Consider the following 22543-nt stretch of genomic DNA (forward strand, 5'->3'; position numbering starts at 1 on the left):
AAACAGCAGGCTTCAGTCACAGAGGGCAGATCTCACTTTCTCACCCATGCACGTTCACAGAACATTCAATTATGGCTTTTTCCCCACAGCCTCACCCCCTCCCCCGCTCCTGATCATCGCAGACTCCCACCAACCCCCCCCCCCCCCCCCGTCATCCACATCCTCGCGTTGCAGCTCTCTCGTCCCGGGCTGCTCGCCCTCTCCTTCGGTCCTTGCAGACCCCCTTACTGTCCGCCACATCCCCTCATCCCGCCCACCACAGAACTCCGCCGTTTCTTCATGGACCCTTCAAAACACCAGATGCCATCGCACTATAACCCTAGGAAACTACCCAGCTTCCCCTCTAACTACCCAGACTCTGTGAGGAACAGAGACCACAGAGCCCCCACATTACGTTGAATTCGGACCGTTTACACCATGTTAATTGCACTCCCGCCCCCATCCGGCTTCCCTTCGGCCTCTCTCCAGGCCATGTTCCCTCCCCTGCCAGAGTCCACCCCGCCCCTAATTTATCTCTCACATCAAAGCCCCCAGGACCCCCTCCCCCGCTCCTGATCATCGCAGACTCCCACCAACCCCCCCCCCCGCATCCACATCCTCGCGTTGCAGCTCTCTCGTCCCGGGCTGCTCGCCCTCTCCTTCGGTCCTTGCAGACCCCCTTACTGTCCGCCACATCCCCTCATCCCGCCCACCACAGAACTCCGCCGTTTCTTCATGGACCCTTCAAAACACCAGATGCCATCGCACTATAACCCTAGGAAACTACCCAGCTTCCCCTCTAACTACCCAGACTCTGTGAGGAACAGAGACCACAGAGCCCCCACATTACGTTGAATTCGGACCGTTTACACCATGTTAATTGCACTCCCGCCCCCATCCGGCTTCCCTTCGGCCTCTCTCCAGGCCATGTTCCCTCCCCTGCCAGAGTCCACCCCGCCCCTAATTTATCTCTCACATCAAAGCCCCCAGGACCCCCTCCCCCGCTCCTGATCATCGCAGACTCCCACCAACCCCCCCCCCCCGCATCCACATCCTCGCGTTGCAGCTCTCTCGTCCCGGGCTGCTCGCCCTCTCCTTCGGTCCTTGCAGACCCCCTTACTGTCCGCCACATCCCCTCATCCCGACCACCACAGAACTCCGCCGTTTCTTCATGGACCCTTCAAAACACCAGATGCCATCGCACTATAACCCTAGGAAACTACCCAGCTCCCCCTCTAACTACCCAGACTCAGTCATAACCCTTCCCCTCAGCCCTCGCTCACCCCCGCAAGACCTCCAGCTCACGGCGCCCCCCCTGCAGACTCCTGCAGTATCTTAAAACCACAGCCATGCACTTCAGTTCCGCCCTGAGAGCATGGTATGGCAACATTCGTCGTAGCAGAAGGGCAGTGACAGAGCCGGAGACCTCGCAGCTTGTGGCTGTCCGTCCCTAGTTCAATTTTTCCGCAGTCTTCCCCACTTTCTCTTCTCTCGTGATGTCTGTTGTTTTCTTCGTCGTGCTCTCCTCCCTCCTTTTCTCCAATCATGTATTTGTTCTTCCGGTATCTCTCAGCCTCCCCGCGCGCCCTCCCTCCCTACCTCCAAACAGCAGGCTTCAGTCACAGAGGGCAGATCTCACTTTCTCACCCATGCACGTTCACAGAACATTCAATTATGGCTTTTTCCCCACAGCCTCACGCCCTCCCCCGCTCCTGATCATCGCAGACTCCCACCAACCCCCCCCCCCCGTCATCCACATCCTCGCGTTGCAGCTCTCTCGTCCCGGGCTGCTCGCCCTCTCCTTCGGTCCTTGCAGACCCCCTTACTGTCCGCCACATCCCCTCATCCCGCCCACCACAGAACTCCGCCGTTTCTTCATGGACCCTTCAAAACACCAGATGCCATCGCACTATAACCCTAGGAAACTACCCAGCTCCCCCTCTAACTACCCAGACTCTGTGAGGAACAGAGACCACAGAGCCCCCACATTACGTTGAATTCGGACCGTTTACACCATGTTAATTGCACTCCCGCCCCCATCCGGCTTCCCTTCGGCCTCTCTCCAGGCCATGTTCCCTCCCCTGCCAGAGTCCACCCCGCCCCTAATTTATCTCTCACATCAAAGCCCCCAGGACCCCCCTCCCCCGCTCCTGATCATCGCAGACTCCCACCAACCCCCCCCCCCCCCCCCCCCCCCCGGCATCCACATCCTCGCGTTGCAGCTCTCTCGTCCCGGGCTGCTCGCCCTCTCCTCCGGTCCTTGCAGACCCCCTTACTGTCCGCCACATCCCCTCATCCCGACCACCACAGAACTCCGCCGTTTCTTCATGGACCCTTCAAAACACCAGATGCCATCGCACTATAACCCTAGGAAACTACCCAGCTTCCCCTCTAACTACCCAGACTCAGTCATAACCCTTCCCCTCAGCCCTCGCTCACCCCAGCAAGACCTCCAGCTCACGGCGCCCCCCCTGCAGACTCCTGCAGTATCTTAAAAGCCCCCTCCGCGCATCAAGGAACACTACGTTTCATTGCCAATACTACACCTGCCGTAGAGCCGATTCATTGTAAATAGAATGTTCCTCCCGCACTGGCGGTGCTCCTAATAACGATGCTATCTTATTTGACAAATCTTTAATAAAAACAGTTTTCTTCCCAATACACTAATATTTAGTGTAAATTTAGTCCGCCGGTGAGTCAGCCCGGATCGGCTGCCCTCCCCCCACCTGTGTGTCTCAGGGACACCACCACACTACTCAGGGACACCACCGCACCACTCAGGGACACCACCGCACCACTCAGGGACACCACCACACCACTCGGGGACACCACCACACCACTCGGGGACACCACCACACCACTCGGGGACACCACCACACCACTCGGGGACACCACCACACCACTCGGGGACACCACCACACCACTCGGGGACACCACCACACCACTCGGGGACACCACCACATCACTCTGGGACACCACCACATCACTGATGTACACCACAAAATCAATCAGGGATACCACCACACCACTCAGGGACACCACCACACCACTCTGGGACACCACCTCATCACTCACGGACACCACCTCATCACTCACGGACACCACCTCATCACTCACGGACACCACCACATCACTTTAATACACCACCACATCACTGAGCACCATAACAGCATCACTCAGCACCACAACAGCACTGTCCTTGCTGGCTAACAACAAGCATTCCCATAGCCAATAGGACTCGCATTAGGAAAGTGTAAGCTATTGGCTTTGTAAATAGCAATGCCATTAATTTATATATTTTCAATGCAAACACATATTAAAAAATAATTGTCATTTACAATACCAATAGCTCACACTTTCCTAATGCGAGACCTATTGGCAACGCCAGTGCTTGTTTGTGCATGGGTTCTCCTAAACAGTTGCCACTAGTTACAATAGGGTATTGTTGGCTTGTGCTGACCCTGGAGAAATGTATTGTACACCGATCTCTTATTCCAGTTGGTGCTAAAACTGCGACTAATGCCATTTTCATAGGCTCAGATGAGACTCCTTAATATTGTGTTAATAACCTCACCGTGGGTACATCTCAGAATAACATCAAGTTGTTCATTATAATGTATCCGCAAACTCATGTGCTTCCTCCACAGAGCACTGGCTGATTAAAAAATATTGCAATTCAAGTACAGACTAGACCAAGAAGACACGATTTTCAGTTACGATTTTCTTCTGTGCTGGTGAGTGTCTTAGTTGAAAATGGATAAAATGTTCCAATATTAGTACGTTTTGGTGAAGCAGACGATATCCAAATCTGTCACCAAATCTCCCACACTCACCAGCAAGAGCGCAGACTACAGAGAAATGATACACAGAGCCACATCCATACCTGACTTTAAGATGGCCGCCCTGGTTTACAATTTTTGCAATGTGCTACTGACTTGGCCTCTACACACCAGATAGACACCATTACGTGCCTCATCTACGCAAAGAAGTCACATACCAGAGGGGAGTACACTGCCCCAGTGAAGAGAACTCACTGAGCTGCATATATGACACCAACAAAAAGGCATTTTGGTGTTATTGTAAGCTGTTTCGATGATGTCACCTAAGCATTGGGTGCAGCAAAACAGGCCTCTACATGGATCGGCCTAAGCTCCCACCGCCCATCTCACACTCCAACCCAGCAGTGAGAAACACCGGATGCTTTCGATGGAACTATGATGACGCACCCTGAGCAGACCCCAAAACAGTTTTTACCTACTGTGGAGCCCGAGCAACCTTGGCCGATGCCCGGTGGAGCTGTCCAATACAGTCTTGTCACCTACCCAGCCGGTCATCTGACATTGTTTTCCTCGTCTCCCTGTTTGTGTCTCCTTCCCTCCCCCTCCCCCTCCGCCTCCATCTGTGATTCTTTGATTCAAACTGATGTAACTATGTAACCCGTAACTCGCTGATTCAACTGATGTAGATAACAAAGCTGTTTGTAAATACCACGGAGCCTGAGCAACCTTGATTGATGCCCGGTGGAGCTGTCCTATGCAGTTATAGAGGATTCTGGCCCCTTGCCGTCACCTACCCAGCTGGTCATCTGACATTGGTTTTCCTTATCTCCCCGTTTGTGTCTCTTTCCCTCCCCCTTCGATGGAACTATGACAACGCCCTCTCGGCGGATACCAAAACTGTTTTTACCTACAGCGGAGCCTGAGCAACCTTGGCCGATGCCCGGTGGAGCTGTCCCATACAGCTATAGAGGAGTCTGGCCCCTTGGCCGTCACCTACCCAGCCGGTCATCTGACATTGTTTTTCCTCGTCTCCCCTTTCGTGTCTCCTTCCCTCCCCCTCCTCATCCCTCTGTGATTCTTTGATTCAAACTAATGTAACTATGTATCCTGTAACTCGTTGATGCTCATGTAAAGCGCTCTGATACCTCCGGGTCTAGCCAGTGCTATATAAAACTTTGCAAATAAATAAATAAAATAAATAAATATGTTTACTGAGGAAAGCGATGCAGTTTGGAGACCAGAATTTAAAATGTTTTTCAGTCTGCGCCACTCGTGAATTAATGAACAAGCAAAGGCTTGGGGGGGGGGGGAGTTGAGCCAGACCCATTGCCACCATATATGTTTGAAATATTCGAACAGAGCTACAAATCACTGAAAGTTGTTTGAGGCCTTACAGGAAGCACACTATGACTTACATTGGACTACAAATAGTTCTAAGCCTTTGCAGGCATGCTCCACTGTCAATCAGCTTGTTCTTTTATGTTTCTCTCTTGTTATATGAAGAACCTGATACTGTGGTGAGATCCGATAGTTAATGTGTTTTAGTCCTTTTTTAATGTGTGGGGATTTTTTTTCTATATTTTAGTCTCTGCCTATGATTTCAATTGAAATTTCACTTGCTGGGCAACTTCGTTACATTCATTTTTGCTCAATGGCAAGGTCATTTAGGGCCTAATGTCCGAAATATCTGTTCACAAAAATCAGTTGCAAGTTGGGTGCTGACTTTTTGAGAATGGAAAGGAATATTGTAAATCAACCTTTGTAATAACTGGTCAGTTCATAAAATTCCTAATCGTAATCGGTTGCAATCTGACCTTCCTTATCAACATTAAGGAGGTAAGTCATAAATTGTGGCTCACTTCGATTTGATGCAATTACAGGGATGGTGACCTGTTTGGGTCAGTAGACTACCATGCCTGTAATCTCATTTTAAAATACGTCCACTTCACTTCCCTTTTGCAAATTGGTTAACACCACTTTGAGATGTCAGTAAAATTTAAATGTTTTTCACCCGGAATATTGCAGCAAAACATTGGTACATAAAATTGAAGGAACGCGTTTAACACGCCCCTTCCAAGTAGCAATTTTCTAAAGGGTTTCTAAACCCATTTTCTAATTCAGTATCTGGTTATGCAGTTGGAAAATGAGTTTATTACATAACAGAAAGCCATTTTGTGGTTGCAAATCCTGTCTTTTTGTAAGTCGCAGGCTTAGCGATAACAATATGACTTTGTATATCAAGCCCATAGTCTCTTTTTAAGAAGTCCTTGTTTAGTTGCCTTTGCCATATTCGACCCCAATTGTCGCTCATGTAAATATTTTATGTCTCAGATCTTTTTATTAACAGTTTATCAAACTGTGGTAAATAAAGTATTACCCTGTCATAATTTCTATACTTAAACAAAGGGTCATGCATATAATGAGAGGCAGAGTCCGTGGTGTCCGATTCAAAAGGGCTTTATTTCAGTAACTCGAGTTAAGGGAGAATCGGGTTCCATCACCACTAAGGTTCAGGAAGGGTCTTCTGAACTTTATTCACAGAGTACAATATTTTATACATTGAAAATACATTGAATTGCATAGAGGAGGAGGAGCGCTCCAGGCAGAGCAAGAGAAAGAGAGATAAGAGCATGTGGGTGTGCATATGGGCGTACATGGGGGCGTTCCCTTGAGGAGTCATAGGTGAGTCATAAGTGGGTGGATACATGGAGGGGGTCTGCATGGCAAGCTGGAACCTTTGCCCTACTTGTGTGCGCAACTTGGTCATGACGTGCAATTGACGTGTAACTGGGGGGAAGCTGGGGGGAGCTGACTTTCGGTCTAGTAGAGAAGCCTTCAGTGTCAGGACGACCAGCACGTCTAGAATTATCTGATATCTTAAATCCGGGGATGTATTATCTGAAGCAAAGGTCGCTCATCACCAAGAGTCGGTGTAAGCATATATTTCTTCGTGCATTGCGTGGGGGCCATGTGCTTTCTATGGATGCGAGCTCTGCAAATCACTTAAACCGAGACAGAAAGGCTAGGCCCTATCTCTGCAGACGGGTTCTGTTTACCTTCTTCACCAGGCAGGAATGTGTTTCTGTGGAGCAAGCAGATAACTGTGTGCAAAATACTGTCTTGGCACCCCGGGCGGGGCCTCTCTCGGCTGAGCCAAAAGTATGCGAGGGGTCAGGGATACGTAGCTGAGCTGCAGCTTTCAGAGTGTCAGGAGCCATGAAAACCCTAATTCAGAGACTGGCTCAGGCTGAGCCACAAAACGGGTTCTTCGTGATATATTAAAAGTGCACAATGCAAACACATGGGCTATGGGCCTCATTGCAGAATTAACTTTTCTTTCATGGAAGACTTGGTAACTGACATCCCAATGTGGGACGGAAATGCTGATGCATTATTGTTGCAGGCCATAGAGGGGAAATGCATGGGAGACATGCACATACACTAAACGTTGGGGTACATGCAGGGGACACATTGGCCATGTAAAATTTCATTTTCCTCATTCCCTCCTTGTCCCCTACTGTACCCTTCAGGACACATCTATATTCATGAGACCGTATATTTGATCATACAGCATCATTTGTTCATCTTTGATCCTTTGTATGCGTGGATGTGGAACACAGGCAGTGGCACACAGGCCGCAAATCGCCGGGCCACACTGCAGACAGAGACAGCAGCCGAATACCATAAGCAGTATCATTCCTAGGAACGACAACACTTTCCATCCCCATGCCGATATTACACCCCAGAGCCAACCGGACCAAGTCCATGTGCCTGGGTCTTGATGTATATCATGAGCAATCCTGTGGAGCCTTGCTATTGCTGCGTACACAGACGGCGTGTTATTCGGAATGAAAACGCAGCAACTGGAGCCAATCACTCTACAGGCCCCGCCCCTATCCGCCAGGATGACGTCAAGAACAAGGCGGTTCTGAAGAACAACAAGTCTCATGGCAGACTGCTCCTGGGTCAAGTTTGCCAGGGCAAATGCAGTCTCATTCACTACTGCTTCTAGAGTTCTTGTTAACCTGCGTATGAGTTAACTGTTTTGGACGGGACCTATGAAGAAAAAGAATCCTATTGAAATCTGTATATTGCTCCCAGGCTGTCTCAGTCTGATCAATCACTGGGGAATCTGTCTCTCTTCGGTTTCTAACATGCTCTAGTCGTGAATCTCGATGATAATTGGATGGGGCCAGAAAGACTGGTGGCAGCAGGAACGCAATATAGCATGTTCCACCCCAGTCTAAGGGCAGATGTACATAGGCTGTCTGACCGCAAATGAAATAGGTATGGCGTGACGCTTTGAAAGAAGACTTTCCTTTATCTTCAAACTCTACTACAGCATTACACTCGCTGTGTCCCATATGTACTGATCCTTTCTTTCTAACGCACAAATCACCTTTTACTGGTAGGACTGAAATAGACGGTGGACCTGCATTTAGCTTGGGCTGAACATTCAGAATCATAAAGCTGAGGGAAGCATTTCCTTGCTCGTACTCTTCATTTTCTAGATCGGTTCCCTGGATATAATCCATCTGGAGGACCTCAAAAGGATGGTCAGGAGGATGAAATCCGCCTTGTTCCACCGGAATGCCTTTGCCTGGATTGAACTGGCAACAGATCATACAGGTACGTACTTTCTGTTTCGCTGCTGCACGCAGGTGCTTGTTAAACCAGATATTCTGTAAGCTGTCTAGCATTGCCTTCTCTCCCAAGTGTGCTGGACTATGTGCTGTGTTTATGATCACTTGTACCATGGAATCAGGAAGGAACCATGTAGCTTTGCCTTTTGTCATCCAACCTTGGTCAGTCTGGACCCCTCCTTGTTCAGTCCATTTCTTTATCTCATCTGAAGTGGCATAAGTCTGTATGTCGAATACATCTTGAGAAGGATCCCTGACTGTCATACTTTTTGTCAGTAATGGTACCTCTGTCTTTGTCGTGTCTGTTGGTGTCTGGGCTGTAAGTTTAGCAGTTCGGTCTGCCAGGTCATTACCCTGAGAAATGGTGTCTGTAACTTTGGTGTGTGCTTTGCATTTCAGGATAGCTATGGCTGCAGGTAAATGTATTGCTTCCAACAGAGCCTGAATAAGCGGGCCGTGCTGAATTTTGGCCCCATGAGAGGTCAAGAAACCTCTCTCCCTCCACAGGACTCCGAAATCATGAACTACGCCGAATACATATTGTGAATCTGTATAAATGTTCACTTTCAAGTGCTTAGCTCTTATGCAGGCTTGTGTCAGTGCGATGAGCTCTGCTGCTTGTGCTGACAGTGTGTCTATTCTTTGTGTCTCTATGACTTCAGTAGCAGTGGTCACGGCATATGCTGCCACTAACTCTCCTGTGCTTGTTCTCATGCATGATCCATCTACATAAAGTGTCAGGTCAGGGTCTGGAAGTGCAATAACTGTCAGGTCTTGTCTTGGTTTCGTCACTATATTCATTATTTCCACACAGTCATGTGGTGCGGTGTCTACTGTACTTGAGGGCAAAAGTGTGGCAGGATTGAGTATATTGCATCTTCTGATCTCTATGTGTGGTTGAAATAACGTCAGTTCATATCCTGTCAGTCTTGCTACAGTCAGGTGTTGTGTCTGTGTCCTGTTCAAGAGAACTTCCACTGCATGCGGTACCTGTACTGTCAGGGGGTGTCCCAGCACTATCGAGTCACTTTGTCTAATGGCTAGGGCTGTTGCTGCAACTGATTTCAGGCACGCAGGCAGAGACTGGGCCACTGGATCCAGTGTACTAGAAAAATAAGCACATGGCTTGTGTTTTCCTGCTTGGTCTTGTGTGAGGACAGATAATGCTGTTCCATCCCGTTCTGTTACGAAAAGCGTAAAGGGTTTGCTGTAACAAGGAGTCGCTAAAACTGGCGCTTGACATAAGGCTCTTTTTAATTCCTCAAATGCCAGGGTGTGTTCTTGTGTCCAAGGGAGGACAGTCGAAGACGCTGCCTCCTGTGTTGTCAACTGTATGAGTGGTTTGGCTAGATAGGCATACTGGGGAATCCATTGTCTACAGTATGAAGTGAGGCCAATGAAGGCCCGTACTTCCTTTTGTGTCTTGGGCTGTGAAAGGTTAGAAATTAACTGAATACGTTCTTGTGTCAGCTGCCTACCCCTCTTGGACAGCATGTGTCCAAGGTACACCACTTGCTGTGCACAGAATTGTAACTTCGAAGGGGACACTTTGTGCCCCTTGTCTTCCAGAAAGTGTAAAACCGTCAGTGATGCATTTTCGCAGTCTGGTTCTGATCGTGCTATAATTAGGATGTCGTCTACATACTGGAGCAGTGCAGTGTTGGTAGGCATATTAATACTGTCCAGCTGTCTTTTTAATGCTTGACTGTAAATGCTAGGACTCTCTGTGAAACCTTGGGGAGCTCTCGTAAATTTAAAGCTGCGTCCTTTTAAACTGAATCCAAAAAGATACTGGCTATCTGGATGAATTGGAACACTGAAAAAGGCATTCTTCAAGTCAATGACTGTAAAGAGCGTTGCCTCAGAATCAATAGCAGTCAGTAATGAAGAAATGTCTGGGACCACTGGGTATTGAGGGACTACACATTTGTTCAATTCTCGAAGGTCAACCACTAGTCTGTAAACTGGTGGTGCATTAGGGTCTGTTCGTTTAAGGATAGGGATGACAGGCGAGTTACATACATTCGAGTCAGTCTCCACTACCACCCCTTGTGCAATGAGTTCGTCTATGATTTTCAGTAAGGCTACTACGGCATCAGGTGGTAACTTGTACTGTCGTATACGTGGTAGTACTACTCCTACCTTGAGAGTGACACGGTGTGGTGTTATATTCATGTAACCTACGTCAGTCGGACCTTGTGCCCATAGATGCTGTGGTACATTCTGGAGTCTGTGGTCAAAATCTGTTAACACATAATGTCCCTTAAAATCACGTAAGAACAGTCGTACTCCTTCCGGAGAACAACATATAACTGCTCCTAGTTCTTTTAATGTCTTTATACCAAGTAAGTTTTCTGGACATGATTTAGTAAGTAGCAAGTCTGTGGTACGTGACAGTGGACCAACTCCTAGGGAGACTGGTTTCGATACTTCATTAACAATAGGCTTTCCTGAAAATCCCAGGGAAACATTCTGTGAGCCTGAGAGGGGTGCCCCTGGAATCTCGTCATGGCTGATGGTAGTTCTGCTCGCCCCTGTGTCAATCAGAAATTTTCTGTCTTGCTCCAATACACGACTATGTACATAAGGACCCTCTTGATCTACAGGAACCTCAATAAGGGGCAAGCCATTTTCCCTCTCAAGGCTGTTTCATGAGAACTGTTGGTATTCTGGATAGTCTGACTGCGTGTACTGTAACATTTGTTGTGTGGCATGAACAGGTGGTGGTGGGGGTGGAAAATTCGCTACTGTCTGTTGTGTGGGGTGTTCTGTTGGATGCTGTTCTGCCTAGGAGGGTGTGGTTGTTCTTTAGTTCTGCCTGTAGCTATATTGTGTTTCAGGACAGCACAATCCTTTACAAAGTGACCAGGTTGTTTGCAATAATTACAGTTCCCCTTAACAGGTGTTGTGCCATTTCTGTTCGTGTTTGGCAACCAGCACCTTCATTTTCATGCGTCTCTTTTCATGATCCTGCTCTTCTCTAATCCTATTCTGGTGATATTGTAGCATTTGCAACATTTGTGAGGGGCTATTTGCTTGCCAAGTACTCTCAACCTTCAGTACTCTATTCTTGATCTGGGGTAGGGAATTCTCTACTAATTTGCTCACGAAAAGATGAGGATATGACTCACTACTGGGCCTAAGGCCACTATTAATAGAAAAACATTTCTCGAATCTAGAATAGAAATCACTTGTGTCCTCGTCTTGCTTCTGTTTACAGGCTGAAATAGCATCCCAGTCTTCCTTTTTAGTAATCAATAATCTCGGCAAAACCTGTATTAGGAGTTCAGGTAGTTCTTTAGCTTTGTCCCCAAGACCAACCCCCGGGAGCCTGGCTTTATCCTCTGTTTCCAATGCTTCCCAACTTAACTTTTTCTCTCCCACCTCCCAGTCTTTTTCCTTAAGCTTTTCATAAATACCTGCAGGCAACAGTACTTTCAATAGTTTCAGAATGTCAGCATACGTATAATCTCCGATGCGGAGAATGTCTTTTAATTCTCGGTGAAACCCCCCCGGGTCTTTATCATGGCAAGGCAACATCTTTTTCATTTCTAGTATTTCTAATTTCGTTAAGGGGGTGTAAACATACACACGTTGAAGCTCACCGGTTACATTTTTGACGGGATGTACCTCTCGTAGGGGGTTCTGTCTGTCTATGTACAGGTTCTTTCTGTCGTGGTGTGGGGCGGGAAGCATGCATGTGGTCAGAGAATTTAAGTACTTATGTCGTTGATCCAGGATGACGTTAATTAAGTCAGTACCTAGGCCTGTCCATCTTTCTAGAAGTATGTCGTCCAGTAATTTATACAAGTGACCAGGATCGGAATATTGACTCTCATACAACGTTATTAAATGTTGAACCATGTAAATACCGGCCAAACGCTGTTCGTTCGGCGGAAGGCTCAAAAAGGTCTGGGCCACTATATCATTGCTATATATGTTAGAATTGGACACCCACTGGACGGCTGACCGGGCCAATTCTTTTTCGTGTGGGGTGTGTGTTCGCTCGCTTCCTATCTGTCGTTTCAGTGCTTTTTCAGTAGCTTGGAATAGATTTTCAAGGGAATATCTTTCTTTTATAGCCTGTCCCTGTTTGCGGTACTCAAGGCACTTGGGCCTGTCAAACTGTCGTGCTTTACCTACGTAATTCATTTTGTCCATTTCCTCGTTTTCTGACTCTTCCGATGATGACTCCCCCTTCTCGTCAGACCACATTCTGTGTATTGCTAATATTTCCTTTCGTATTTTCATCGTCATGCTATTTGTCTGTCCCTGTCTATCATGCCGACCGGCATCTATGTTGTCACTCAATTCTATCAGACCTCGCTTTACATCTCCGTCTGGTTGGTCTTGTTCCCTGATCAGACAGTTAATCATAAAACGTAAGATGTAGTTCTTAACTTCCACCTTTCTGTGTTCCATGGCCTCTTCTATACACTCGGGTCCCTCCCCCGTTCTAACGAAACGGTATATTTTATCTAAGTGTTCCTTCATGTCTGTTAATGTGACCAAGTAGTCGACGGCTTTTCTTAATCTTAGTGAAAACACGAGCATTGAACCCTTTCCTGGTACTGGATCGTATATACAACGTGGTATTGTTACATCTACATTAAACTTATATGGCGTTAATGACGTTTGTGGCGTTCGTGGCGTTGGCGGTGGCCCCACTCCCCCTACAGCCCCGGGCCCTACGTCGTCTTTCACGATCTGCTGGAGCTGTTGCTGGAGCTGTTGGAGCTGAGCCGCTGATGGGGGCGGAGGGAAATCTGCGTTTACATAGTCCGATGCGGGCTCTTCTAGATAGGATGACATAAAAGCCTCTGATGCTGTCGGCTTTGTTCTACGTACTCTAAAGGGTACAGGTGGTGGCGTTCGTGACCTACGGGGTGTTTCTGAGGGGGTCACTTTAGCTAGTTCTTCTGAGAGGACGGGATAAATACCAGTAGTGACGGCATTTCTTTCTCTATCGACCTGTTCTGCCTTGACCCTTTCCCCCTCCTCCCGCAGTTCTTTTTCTTTGGCTTTTTCCGCTGCTTGTTTAGTTCTCTCTGCTTGGTTGAATTCTTTCTCTGACCTCCTATGTGACTCTTTGCGCCATAATTCAATGGCATCTTTCTGGGAAGGTCTTGATTTCCTTTTCCACAGCGCTTCCTCTACTCTCATTATGCATTCAGAATCCCATGTTCCTGAGGCAGGCCATCTGTACTTTTTCTCTAAATCCTTCGTGTAATCTACCCATAAGTCTAAAAACAATATGGCATCTAGCCCGTGCTTATTATACATGTAATGACCAGGTGTGTCTCTAGGCGGGATGTTAACTGACTCTTCGAGAATGCCTTTCCTGGTCCCTATCTGACGTAATTTCGAAAACAGTGGCATGATGAAACTACCTTAACAAAAACACAATATACACCAAAATAGACTGACTGAAACACTCATTCACACTACAATACTAGCACACTAAAACAGATAGTTTAACTGATACATAGAGAAAAAACATGTACTTGAAAACAGTTAACTTTATGCACTGAAATACAGTACAACCATACCGGTCTCATAAAGAGACACGTCTTTACCGTGCCCACCGAAATGGACCCGTCTTTACCGTGCTCGTGTGAACGGACACGTCTTTACCGTGTTCACGTTTACCGTGAACCCGTCTTTACCGTGTTCAAATAAATGAACCCGTCTTGAACTTTATGCATTCCCAATAGCGGTACTCACCGGGAAGCAGAACTTGAAGGCCTCGGAAACTTGATACTGCGTGAACTTGGTACTGCGCATGCGCCTCGGAACAGGTGGGCCTCTGGAAACCTCGGACCTTGCTCTCTCACGGCTTGGGCTCTGGTTGGGATGATCCGCGATCCTCACCGCCTCGTGTGGATGCCTGGTCGCAGTCCGTCTCCTCCGTGGGCCTGAGGGAGTAAGCAGGAAGTCCCGCTGGCGTGTACACTTTGAAGTCCGTCACGGCTGTAGAAGGGGGCTAGGGCTGGACCTACATCTCTGGCGCGTGGGGAAGGGGATTTGTGCCTATTCGGGCGCCAGATTTATGTGGTAAATAAAGTATTACCCTGTCATAATTTCTATACTTAAACAAAGGGTCATGCATATAATGAGAGGCAGAGTCCGTGGTGTCCGATTCAAAAGGGCTTTATTTCAGTAACTCGAGTTAAGGGAGAATCGGGTTCCATCACCACTAAGGTTCAGGAAGGGTCTTCTGAACTTTATTCACAGAGTACAATATCTATACATTGAAAATACATTGAATTGCATAGAGGAGGAGGAGCGCTCCAGGCAGAGCAAGAGAAAGAGAGATAAGAGCATGTGGGTGTGCATATGGGCGTACATGGGGGCGTTCCCTTGAGGAGTCATAGGCGAGTCATAAGTGGGTGGATACATGGAGGGGGTCTGCATGGCAAGCTGGAACCTTTGCCCTACTTGTGTGCGCAACTTGGTCATGACGTGCAATTGACGTGTAACTGGGGGGAAGCTGGGGGGAGCTGACTTTCGGTCTAGTAGAGAAGCCTTCAGTGTCAGGACGACCAGCACTTCTAGAATTATCTGATATCTTAAATCCGGGGATGTATTATCTGAAGCAAAGGTCGCTCATCACCAAGAGCTGGTGTAAGCATATATTTCTTCGTGCATTGCGTGGGGGCCATGTGCTTTCTATGGATGCGAGCTCTGCAAATCACTTAAACGGAGACAGAAAGGCTAGGCCCTATCTCTGCAGATGGGTTCTGTTTACCTTCTTCACCAGGCAGGAATGTGTTTCTGTGGAGCAAGCAGATAACTGTGTGCAAAATACTGTCTTGGCACCCCGGGCGGGGCCTCTCTCGGCTGAGCCAAAAGTATGGGAGGGGTCAGGGATACGTAGCTGAGCTGCAGCTTTCAGAGTGTCAGGAGCCATGAAAACCCTAATTCAGAGACTGGCTCAGGCTGAGCCACAAAACGGGTTCTTCGTGATATATTAAAAGTGCACAATGCAAACACATGGGCCATGGGCCTCATTGCAGAATTAACTTTTCTTTCATGGAAGACTTGGTAACTGACATCCCAATGTGGGACGGAAATGCAGATGCATTATTGTTGCAGGCCATAGAGGGGAAATGCATGGGAGACATGCACATACACTAAACGTTGGGGTACATGCAGGGGACACATTGGCCATGTAAAATTTCATTTTCCTCAAAACTCATACTCTCACCTATGTCTGGAGCCCGGTGAGACGGATTAAGGAGGGGGGATACTTAAGCGGGGGGGAACGGATGAGATGGAGAAGGGATGTGGAGAGAGAAATCACAACCTGGATGGGGATATGAGGGTGTGTGATATGGTCCCAGGTATGGATCATAGCATTGTGTAGAGTCATCTAGGTAGCGGAAGAGTATTTTTTTAACCCTAATAATGGACTTGCTTATTCGGCCTGCAAACCTTCTAAACTCCGACATGTCTGTGCAAGGATTATCTGATGTTGATGGGTTAGGGTCCATTAAGGTGGTGGCTGCCTCATACCATTTGTTCCGCTTTAGCCATTATTTTCACTCAACCTTGGCTGCCTGGAGAGCAGGGGAATTCTTGCAGGGGTATGTAGTCTGCGTCAGTGCCAGCTCTTTCAGCATCTGTAAGGGGGTGACAGGCCCATGGACCTTACAGTAAGGAGTTTTGATGGCGAGGTGGTCCATGCCCATGGCTACAGTTTTGCTGGCCTACTGACAATGGGCCGTAAGAAAGCAGGCAATGTGCATCTAAAGGAAATTTGAGATTTCTTTGAACCCAAGGTCACTGCCCCTTAGAATTCCTCTGAGATGGAACTCAGAATCCTTTGAAAATCCCTGTTGGCAAGAGGTAACACTGAATTCTCTGATAGCTTAGCTGGGTGATCCTCAGCAACCTTGATGAATAAATAAATAAATGAATGATGGTCTTGTAGAGCGCGCAGCTACTCCAAGGACTGTCCTGGCACTAGCGGACATAGCTCAGGCACACAACCTCACAGCAGAAAACGTATTTCCTGCAGAAAAAAACAGGTTTAAAGTTTTTTTCGGAAAGTGAGCTCAGAAGCGGTAAAGCGCAGTTCTCAATCGAGCCATTCCAAGCCTTAGCAGCCTGAAAAGAGAAGGCTTTGCCGTCGCTAAGGACACGCTTAACGCATGGAATAACCAAGAGTGAAGCAGATGGATGGTGACTGCAAAGAAGAGGGACATATCTAAGAATGGCTCTTGAGTATATGCTTTTCAGGATTTAAGTCACATTACCTTTATGAGGAAACAAGAGCTGTGGCCATCTAGAAGGAGATGATTTCCCATAGTTGTAATAGTTCCAATGCCAACTTATGGTTCCCAGGCAGGTTACGAGCATGCTGTATAGGGGGGCCATTTGCTTTCTCAAATCCTTGGCTTTGTGGGTGTTATTATTAATTTGAGGGGAAATAATGCTTAACTTTTGTGGATTACTATCTGACTCAGTCACATTCTTTTGATTTTTTTAGTCACTCTATGATAACAATGGGCCATGTTAGAATTGTATTGTACTGTTTAATTCAAGTATGAATCAGCTAGCTATAGTCTAACCGATTCCATTACAAGTTAAAATATTGATCAGTACCCATTCTTTTTCTTTCTGCACTTCTCCAGTTTCTACCCTTAAAAGTTGTTCTGGGTGCTTTCCAGTGGTTAATGCAGACATGTTCGATAATTTCAGTTGCTATGTTTCATATCAAGCTTTGTGATGAAGTTTGTCTTACCTTTGCTTTAGTTGGTAGACATTGTATTTAAGAGTCTCCTCATGTTTACATTGGTTTGCCTAGTAAAAAGATTTAAACGTAAAGGTTTTTATTCATTTTAGCAGATAATGTGAGTGAGTTCCTGCAATCTCCGATATGGCTCCATGCAGAGTTTAAATACTTTAAACAATAGATCAGTAGCTGTCTTTAATGAGGCTGTTTTCCAACAAGTGATCCAAAGTGACCTAGGAGACAACAACAGCAAAGCTCGAGCAGAAAAAATCATGTTATTAACAACTACTATTCTGACCTCATGCGAGGTCCATGTTTATCTTCAGGACCTCTTTCCTTACCTATAGGTTAGCGGAATACGGCACTATGTATTGGGTTGTCAATAAAGAGGGTGGTCCCTTCGCATGCACAATCATGCATACACATTCATGCAAGACAACATATACTTGCATCTCTTGTGAGATCCTCATATTGTTAGAGCCCCATGTCGGTAAATATATGGACCCCATGGTGGAAATAAGGACACAGTTATCAAGGTCTCCGGCACATGTACCTACGGGTGCTGTGTTCCTCTGAATTCGGAAAGCTGGGGACAGCACATGAGGTCAGAGACAGATGTATGAAGCATGACAACCAGGGCGATGGAGGACCAGGAAGCATCCTCAACATCCTCACTTCTATTGTTTAACATTTCCATAGATTCCATCTAATAAAGATACTTTGGGTCATCTATAGGGAAGTTTATTCCCTTTTGATCCCAACACTACAAAGCTGGGGCATTTCCACAACACCTCCTTCCCAATCATTCCACTAAATATGTTGTACGGATGCGGTGCAGCCCGATGATGAAGCATGTTGCTGAGGTTATTGAATAAGGGTATGCCTCAATTTTGTTTTAAGAATCCACACCTCGTAAATTGAAAATATTTAAACAGTGAATAGGTTAGGTAGATATTCTCCTGTCTGAGAAGTCCATTTGGACTTTGTGATTATCCCTGTGAAGGAGGATAGAATCGTTGGGCTGCCCACTCCTCCTGTTCCCTAACTGATTATAACATAAGATAGTGAATGGCCAGATTACTGTCCTCTTTACATTTCCAGCTCCACCAAATCCTCTAAACACAAAATTATACACGTGTTTCTAAGTCAATGTCTCCTAAATTCAAGTACACCATTAGAACACACTGCTGTCTCATTGAGGTCTGCTTAGGAAAAGAGGACACCATAGAGACAAAAGGACAAGCAAACCTACAAATCCACAACCTGAGACCACTGAAAGTACCTAAATCCTCACTGTCCTTTCTCCTCGGAAAGGACACCCTGGGTGTACCACCCGCTGGTTCACAAACTTCCACCGCCTTCTCTGAAAATACCACAGACATTATTATGTTCCGCATGGATAATGATTTATCGAGACTCCAAAGAAAGTTTTGACTGATTTAGCGCTAGAGAGATTGTTTCTCATTCAAAGATGTTTCACCTTGCGTTTCTCTGTGAGCCCATGTGCACCACCAGAAAGTGGGCCACCAATTCCTTGCCTCTACTAGCACGAGACTCACTTAGCCGCCCTCCTGATGGCTGTCATATAACCGTAACCGATTCTCCTTGCTTTCCTCTCTATATCGCCATTTGGCCGGTGCTCCTCAGTCACGATTCCCACCTTTCCATGACTGGATGTGCCATGGTGGCATTTGCATTTCACCACCTCATCAGCATTCTTCTGCCATGGGAGTTTGCATGTCAGCATTCACAAAAGCCCTGCCTTTGAAACATAGTATTTCACTACTCTCCATGTATGAAGAGGAAGAACAATTTGCTGTTAAATTTGGTATTTTGATGATGCCTTCCAAAAGAAGTAATGTACAATAATGATGATAATCTGTAAATATAAGTAGTCATCCATTTGACTAATTGAAGTTTAGTCCAGAGTGGTGAAGGTCACAGAAGCCTTCCAGGAAATGCCATGCATTAATTCAAGGTTTTGATGAGAATACCATGGCCACCCTTGTGAATAGCTGATCAAGGGTTCTGATAGAATCCCCAAACAAGCACCTTCAGTATGAATAACTCCCACAGTACTGTCTGTTTTGTGGTTTTCATGCCGCAGCTTGGGGTAAGTCATGGTTGGTACTCTCTCAATATTTTCTAGAAATGTAAAATTATGTCCATTGCAAGGATAAAAGACAATTTAGTTACATTGTTTTCCAGAACATTTTTACACTTTGGGTATGTGTACCTCAGCTTCTCTCTCTTGATTTGACATTGGTCTCTGATTAATTAACACAGTTTAAGGTTGTTAAACAAAAACAGATAACAGGCCTGGTATGTGCTTACATTGTACTACTTTCTTTCATTCTCACCAAGGGTTCCAGTCAAGGCTATTTGAGGGCAATGTACTAATGGAGAAAACACTCATTGGTGGCTAAGTTACCAGTATGTTCAAATAAAGAGAACGAGAAAAACAATCAGTTACTCCATCTGTATTATAAATACAACACATTTGTTTTGTAATTATTTGGCTTTTGCTAATGCTTTCTCTTTTCCTTGTTAGGTAATCTTTTTGTTCTGTCATCATGGCAACCGATACCATGGAAATTGATGATGCGCTGTACAGGTAAGCTTTAACACTTGATGCTCGTCTTGATCGCTTCATTGATAATCAAATATTCTATGGTTGTGCAGTTTGCTGCTTGCTATATTTCATTGGAGTGTGGAAATTAAAATGTGACTGAGATAGTCCTCTTTAAATGCATACTCAACAAAAAATGTTTTACTTGTCAAATTCTCTCTTCTTGATGTGCCACAAATCTCCTGCAGAGCATTTGATAAATGTGGGACTTGATTTCAACATTCTGAGATACTTTGTTATCAATAGGTTTAAACACAACCAATGGTCAGAAAACCCCCATCTTCTTTTTACAGAATTCTTCGCCATTGGGTAACATCCCTCATCCCTTTATCTTGTTGGATAGGTGTGGGGTTCAGTTTAGCTTACTACACCTGGTCTGGCTTGACCTTAGACTTAAAAATATTAAGGCGAGTTTTCAGCAATTTCTGTGTATGAAAAGTAATTTTTTGAAGTAGTCCTAGTCCTTCTCTCTGTGTTTAAGGGTTTTATGAAGAGCGTCGAGTGGTTCTAATAACAAACCTTTATTGCTTTTCAATCTGCACATATATTTAGGTTTTTCTTATTAGGCTGTTATTTTTGCTGTCTGTTGAAACATTTGTATATCAAAATAAAGAGGATAGAAAGGATATACTGGGTTCATCCTCCAAGACAGAATCAAAATACCATATCAGAAACCCAGCAGTACAGAGGAAAGTAACCCTGAACTGGAGAAAACAATGTTTTCTTGTAAAACCCTCACCCACCAGGGTTACCCCTTGGTGGCATGCTTCATCATTGGGTCCTTCCCATTCTGATACAGAGCGAGCATGCTGCGACCTACGGAATAGGTGTGAGCTCATTCAAGACTATACAATGATAAAAGATGTGTAAAATATAGGAGTTGGGGGGGGGGGTTGGTTTGTGTGTTAGAGTGAGTCCTAAAAATGCCTGCCTCGTAGGTTTAACCTATTTATTCAGACCTCTAGCTGGTATGATTAAAAACGGGTAAAACAAGTACCAGGGTGTTTTAGTACCCTGGTACTCCAAACCCCTCGCTGACTACAAATCTTCTATCTGCAGTCTGTAAAGAAAATGGAAGAACCCTTGATGATTTAACCCCACTAAAGTGCCCCTGTGCAACAAGCAGAAAACTCACCACATCAACTAAAGCCTAGTACTAGAACAACACCATCAATGAAGGTGCAAGTGAAAGCAGAGCAATCTTCATAACAGCAAAGCACTGCTTGAACCCCTGCCTGACCGTTCTATCCCATGCTCACTAGACTAGTACAGTGCCATTGACTACTTCTACAATGAAAAATTACATAAAATACTACAGAATATCAACAACACCAAACCTGCTTCTCTCTGACACCTACTCCTTGCTGCAACCCACAAATCATTCTTAAACTCCAGTCTCTCGAAGGTCTCACTGACATCCTTATCTCCCTCATAGCCACAACCGTTGGTGATGTCTTACCCTTATTACTCATCAAAGCCATCTCTAGAGAAGCTCTCTCACCACCTCTCACTATTGTCAACCGCACCTCTTTCTAGCCATCTTCCCTGATGCTCTTAAAACAGGCTAGATCCTTCCACCTTTGACAAAACTCACACTAGATACTGGCGACCTTGCCAACTACCAACATATCACTAATCTGCTTTTCTTCAGCAAACTCATCGAAACAACACCAGGATCACATCAAAGCTATCAGTGAGGCTTCTGAGCACGTGCAGCATGGAGACCGCTACCTTTGAAATCATAGTTAACTCCCGCATGGCCAACAATAAAAAATTTACCCTGCTTTTCTGGTCTTCTCATCTGCCCTTGACACCACTGGCTACTCCACCCTCCTCTACACCCTCAAATCTCAGATGGGATTCACTATAAGCAACCTTCACTAGTCCTCTTTCTACCTATTGTACTTTCATTAGTTTGTTCATGTAGGCTCCTCCAGTTCCCAGAAGATCCTGATCACCTGTGAAGTTCCCCAGGGTTCCATCTAGTCCCTCATCCTCTTCAATCTCTTCATGGAGCCCCAATGACACCATTGTATTTGAAAGCCTCTTCTGCTCCAGATGCCTAACACCTCAGTCACTTCCTTCACCTTATCCAGACCAGTTGGGTAGCCCCTGCCCGAAGCTTACCTGACCAAAACAGAATGCCTGCTATTCACCAAGAACAACAAGCAGCAAGACCTAACCTCGGACAACGACATGAACTTGGAGAGGTGCAAACCCAACTTTCATACAATACCAAGTCACTCTGAATCACTATGGACACTGATCTTACCATCAAGAAACACATTACCAACAAAACGAATATAGCCTAGTACCAAATCTCTCAGCTTAAGAAAGTTAAAACCATTGCTCCCAGAAAGCTACTTCAGAAATTATAATCTAGCCCTCCTACTCTCACATCTGCTTCATTACTTCCCAAACATCTACCATATTCACTGTAGCATGCCTCATTAAGTTACTGAAGAAGTATGACCACATCATCTGTACCATGATGGAGCATGACTGTCTCACCTGTTAACCCACACCATCTTTAAAACTAGCTGCATCATCAACAAAGCCATCACAACCATCCCCCTGTGTACCTGACTGCCAAATTGGCAGCCAGAACACCATCAGCGGAAGATGAAGAATTGCAAATTTAAAAAAAACACAATGCAACAGACCGTCTCTATCTCTGCACCTAGTGTGTGGAGCAGAATGTCCCAACCCTAGTCCAATTTATGAAGAGCTGAACAATGACCATTATAAATGAAACTACACCATGATGCAGTAACAT

At 46.0% G+C, this 22543-nt stretch overlaps 1 protein-coding gene across 2 annotated transcripts in view; it reads left to right on the plus strand.

The window, feature by feature from the left end:
* UBA6 (ubiquitin like modifier activating enzyme 6) overlaps positions 1-22543 on the plus strand; it is a 1035692-nt gene that overhangs the window by 10145 nt on the left and 1003004 nt on the right. For both annotated transcript variants that reach the window (XM_086961917.1, XM_086961916.1), the window contains exon 2: positions 19690-19752. In XM_086961917.1, the coding sequence (XP_086818043.1) occupies positions 19712-19752 (41 nt within the window). In that variant the 5' untranslated portion in view covers positions 19690-19711. The remainder of the gene's footprint in view (positions 1-19689; positions 19753-22543) is intronic.

This window comes from Lissotriton vulgaris, chromosome 3_1 (genome assembly GCF_964263255.1).
Source record: "Lissotriton vulgaris chromosome 3_1, aLisVul1.2, whole genome shotgun sequence".
Taxonomy (NCBI): Eukaryota; Metazoa; Chordata; class Amphibia; order Caudata; family Salamandridae; genus Lissotriton; species Lissotriton vulgaris.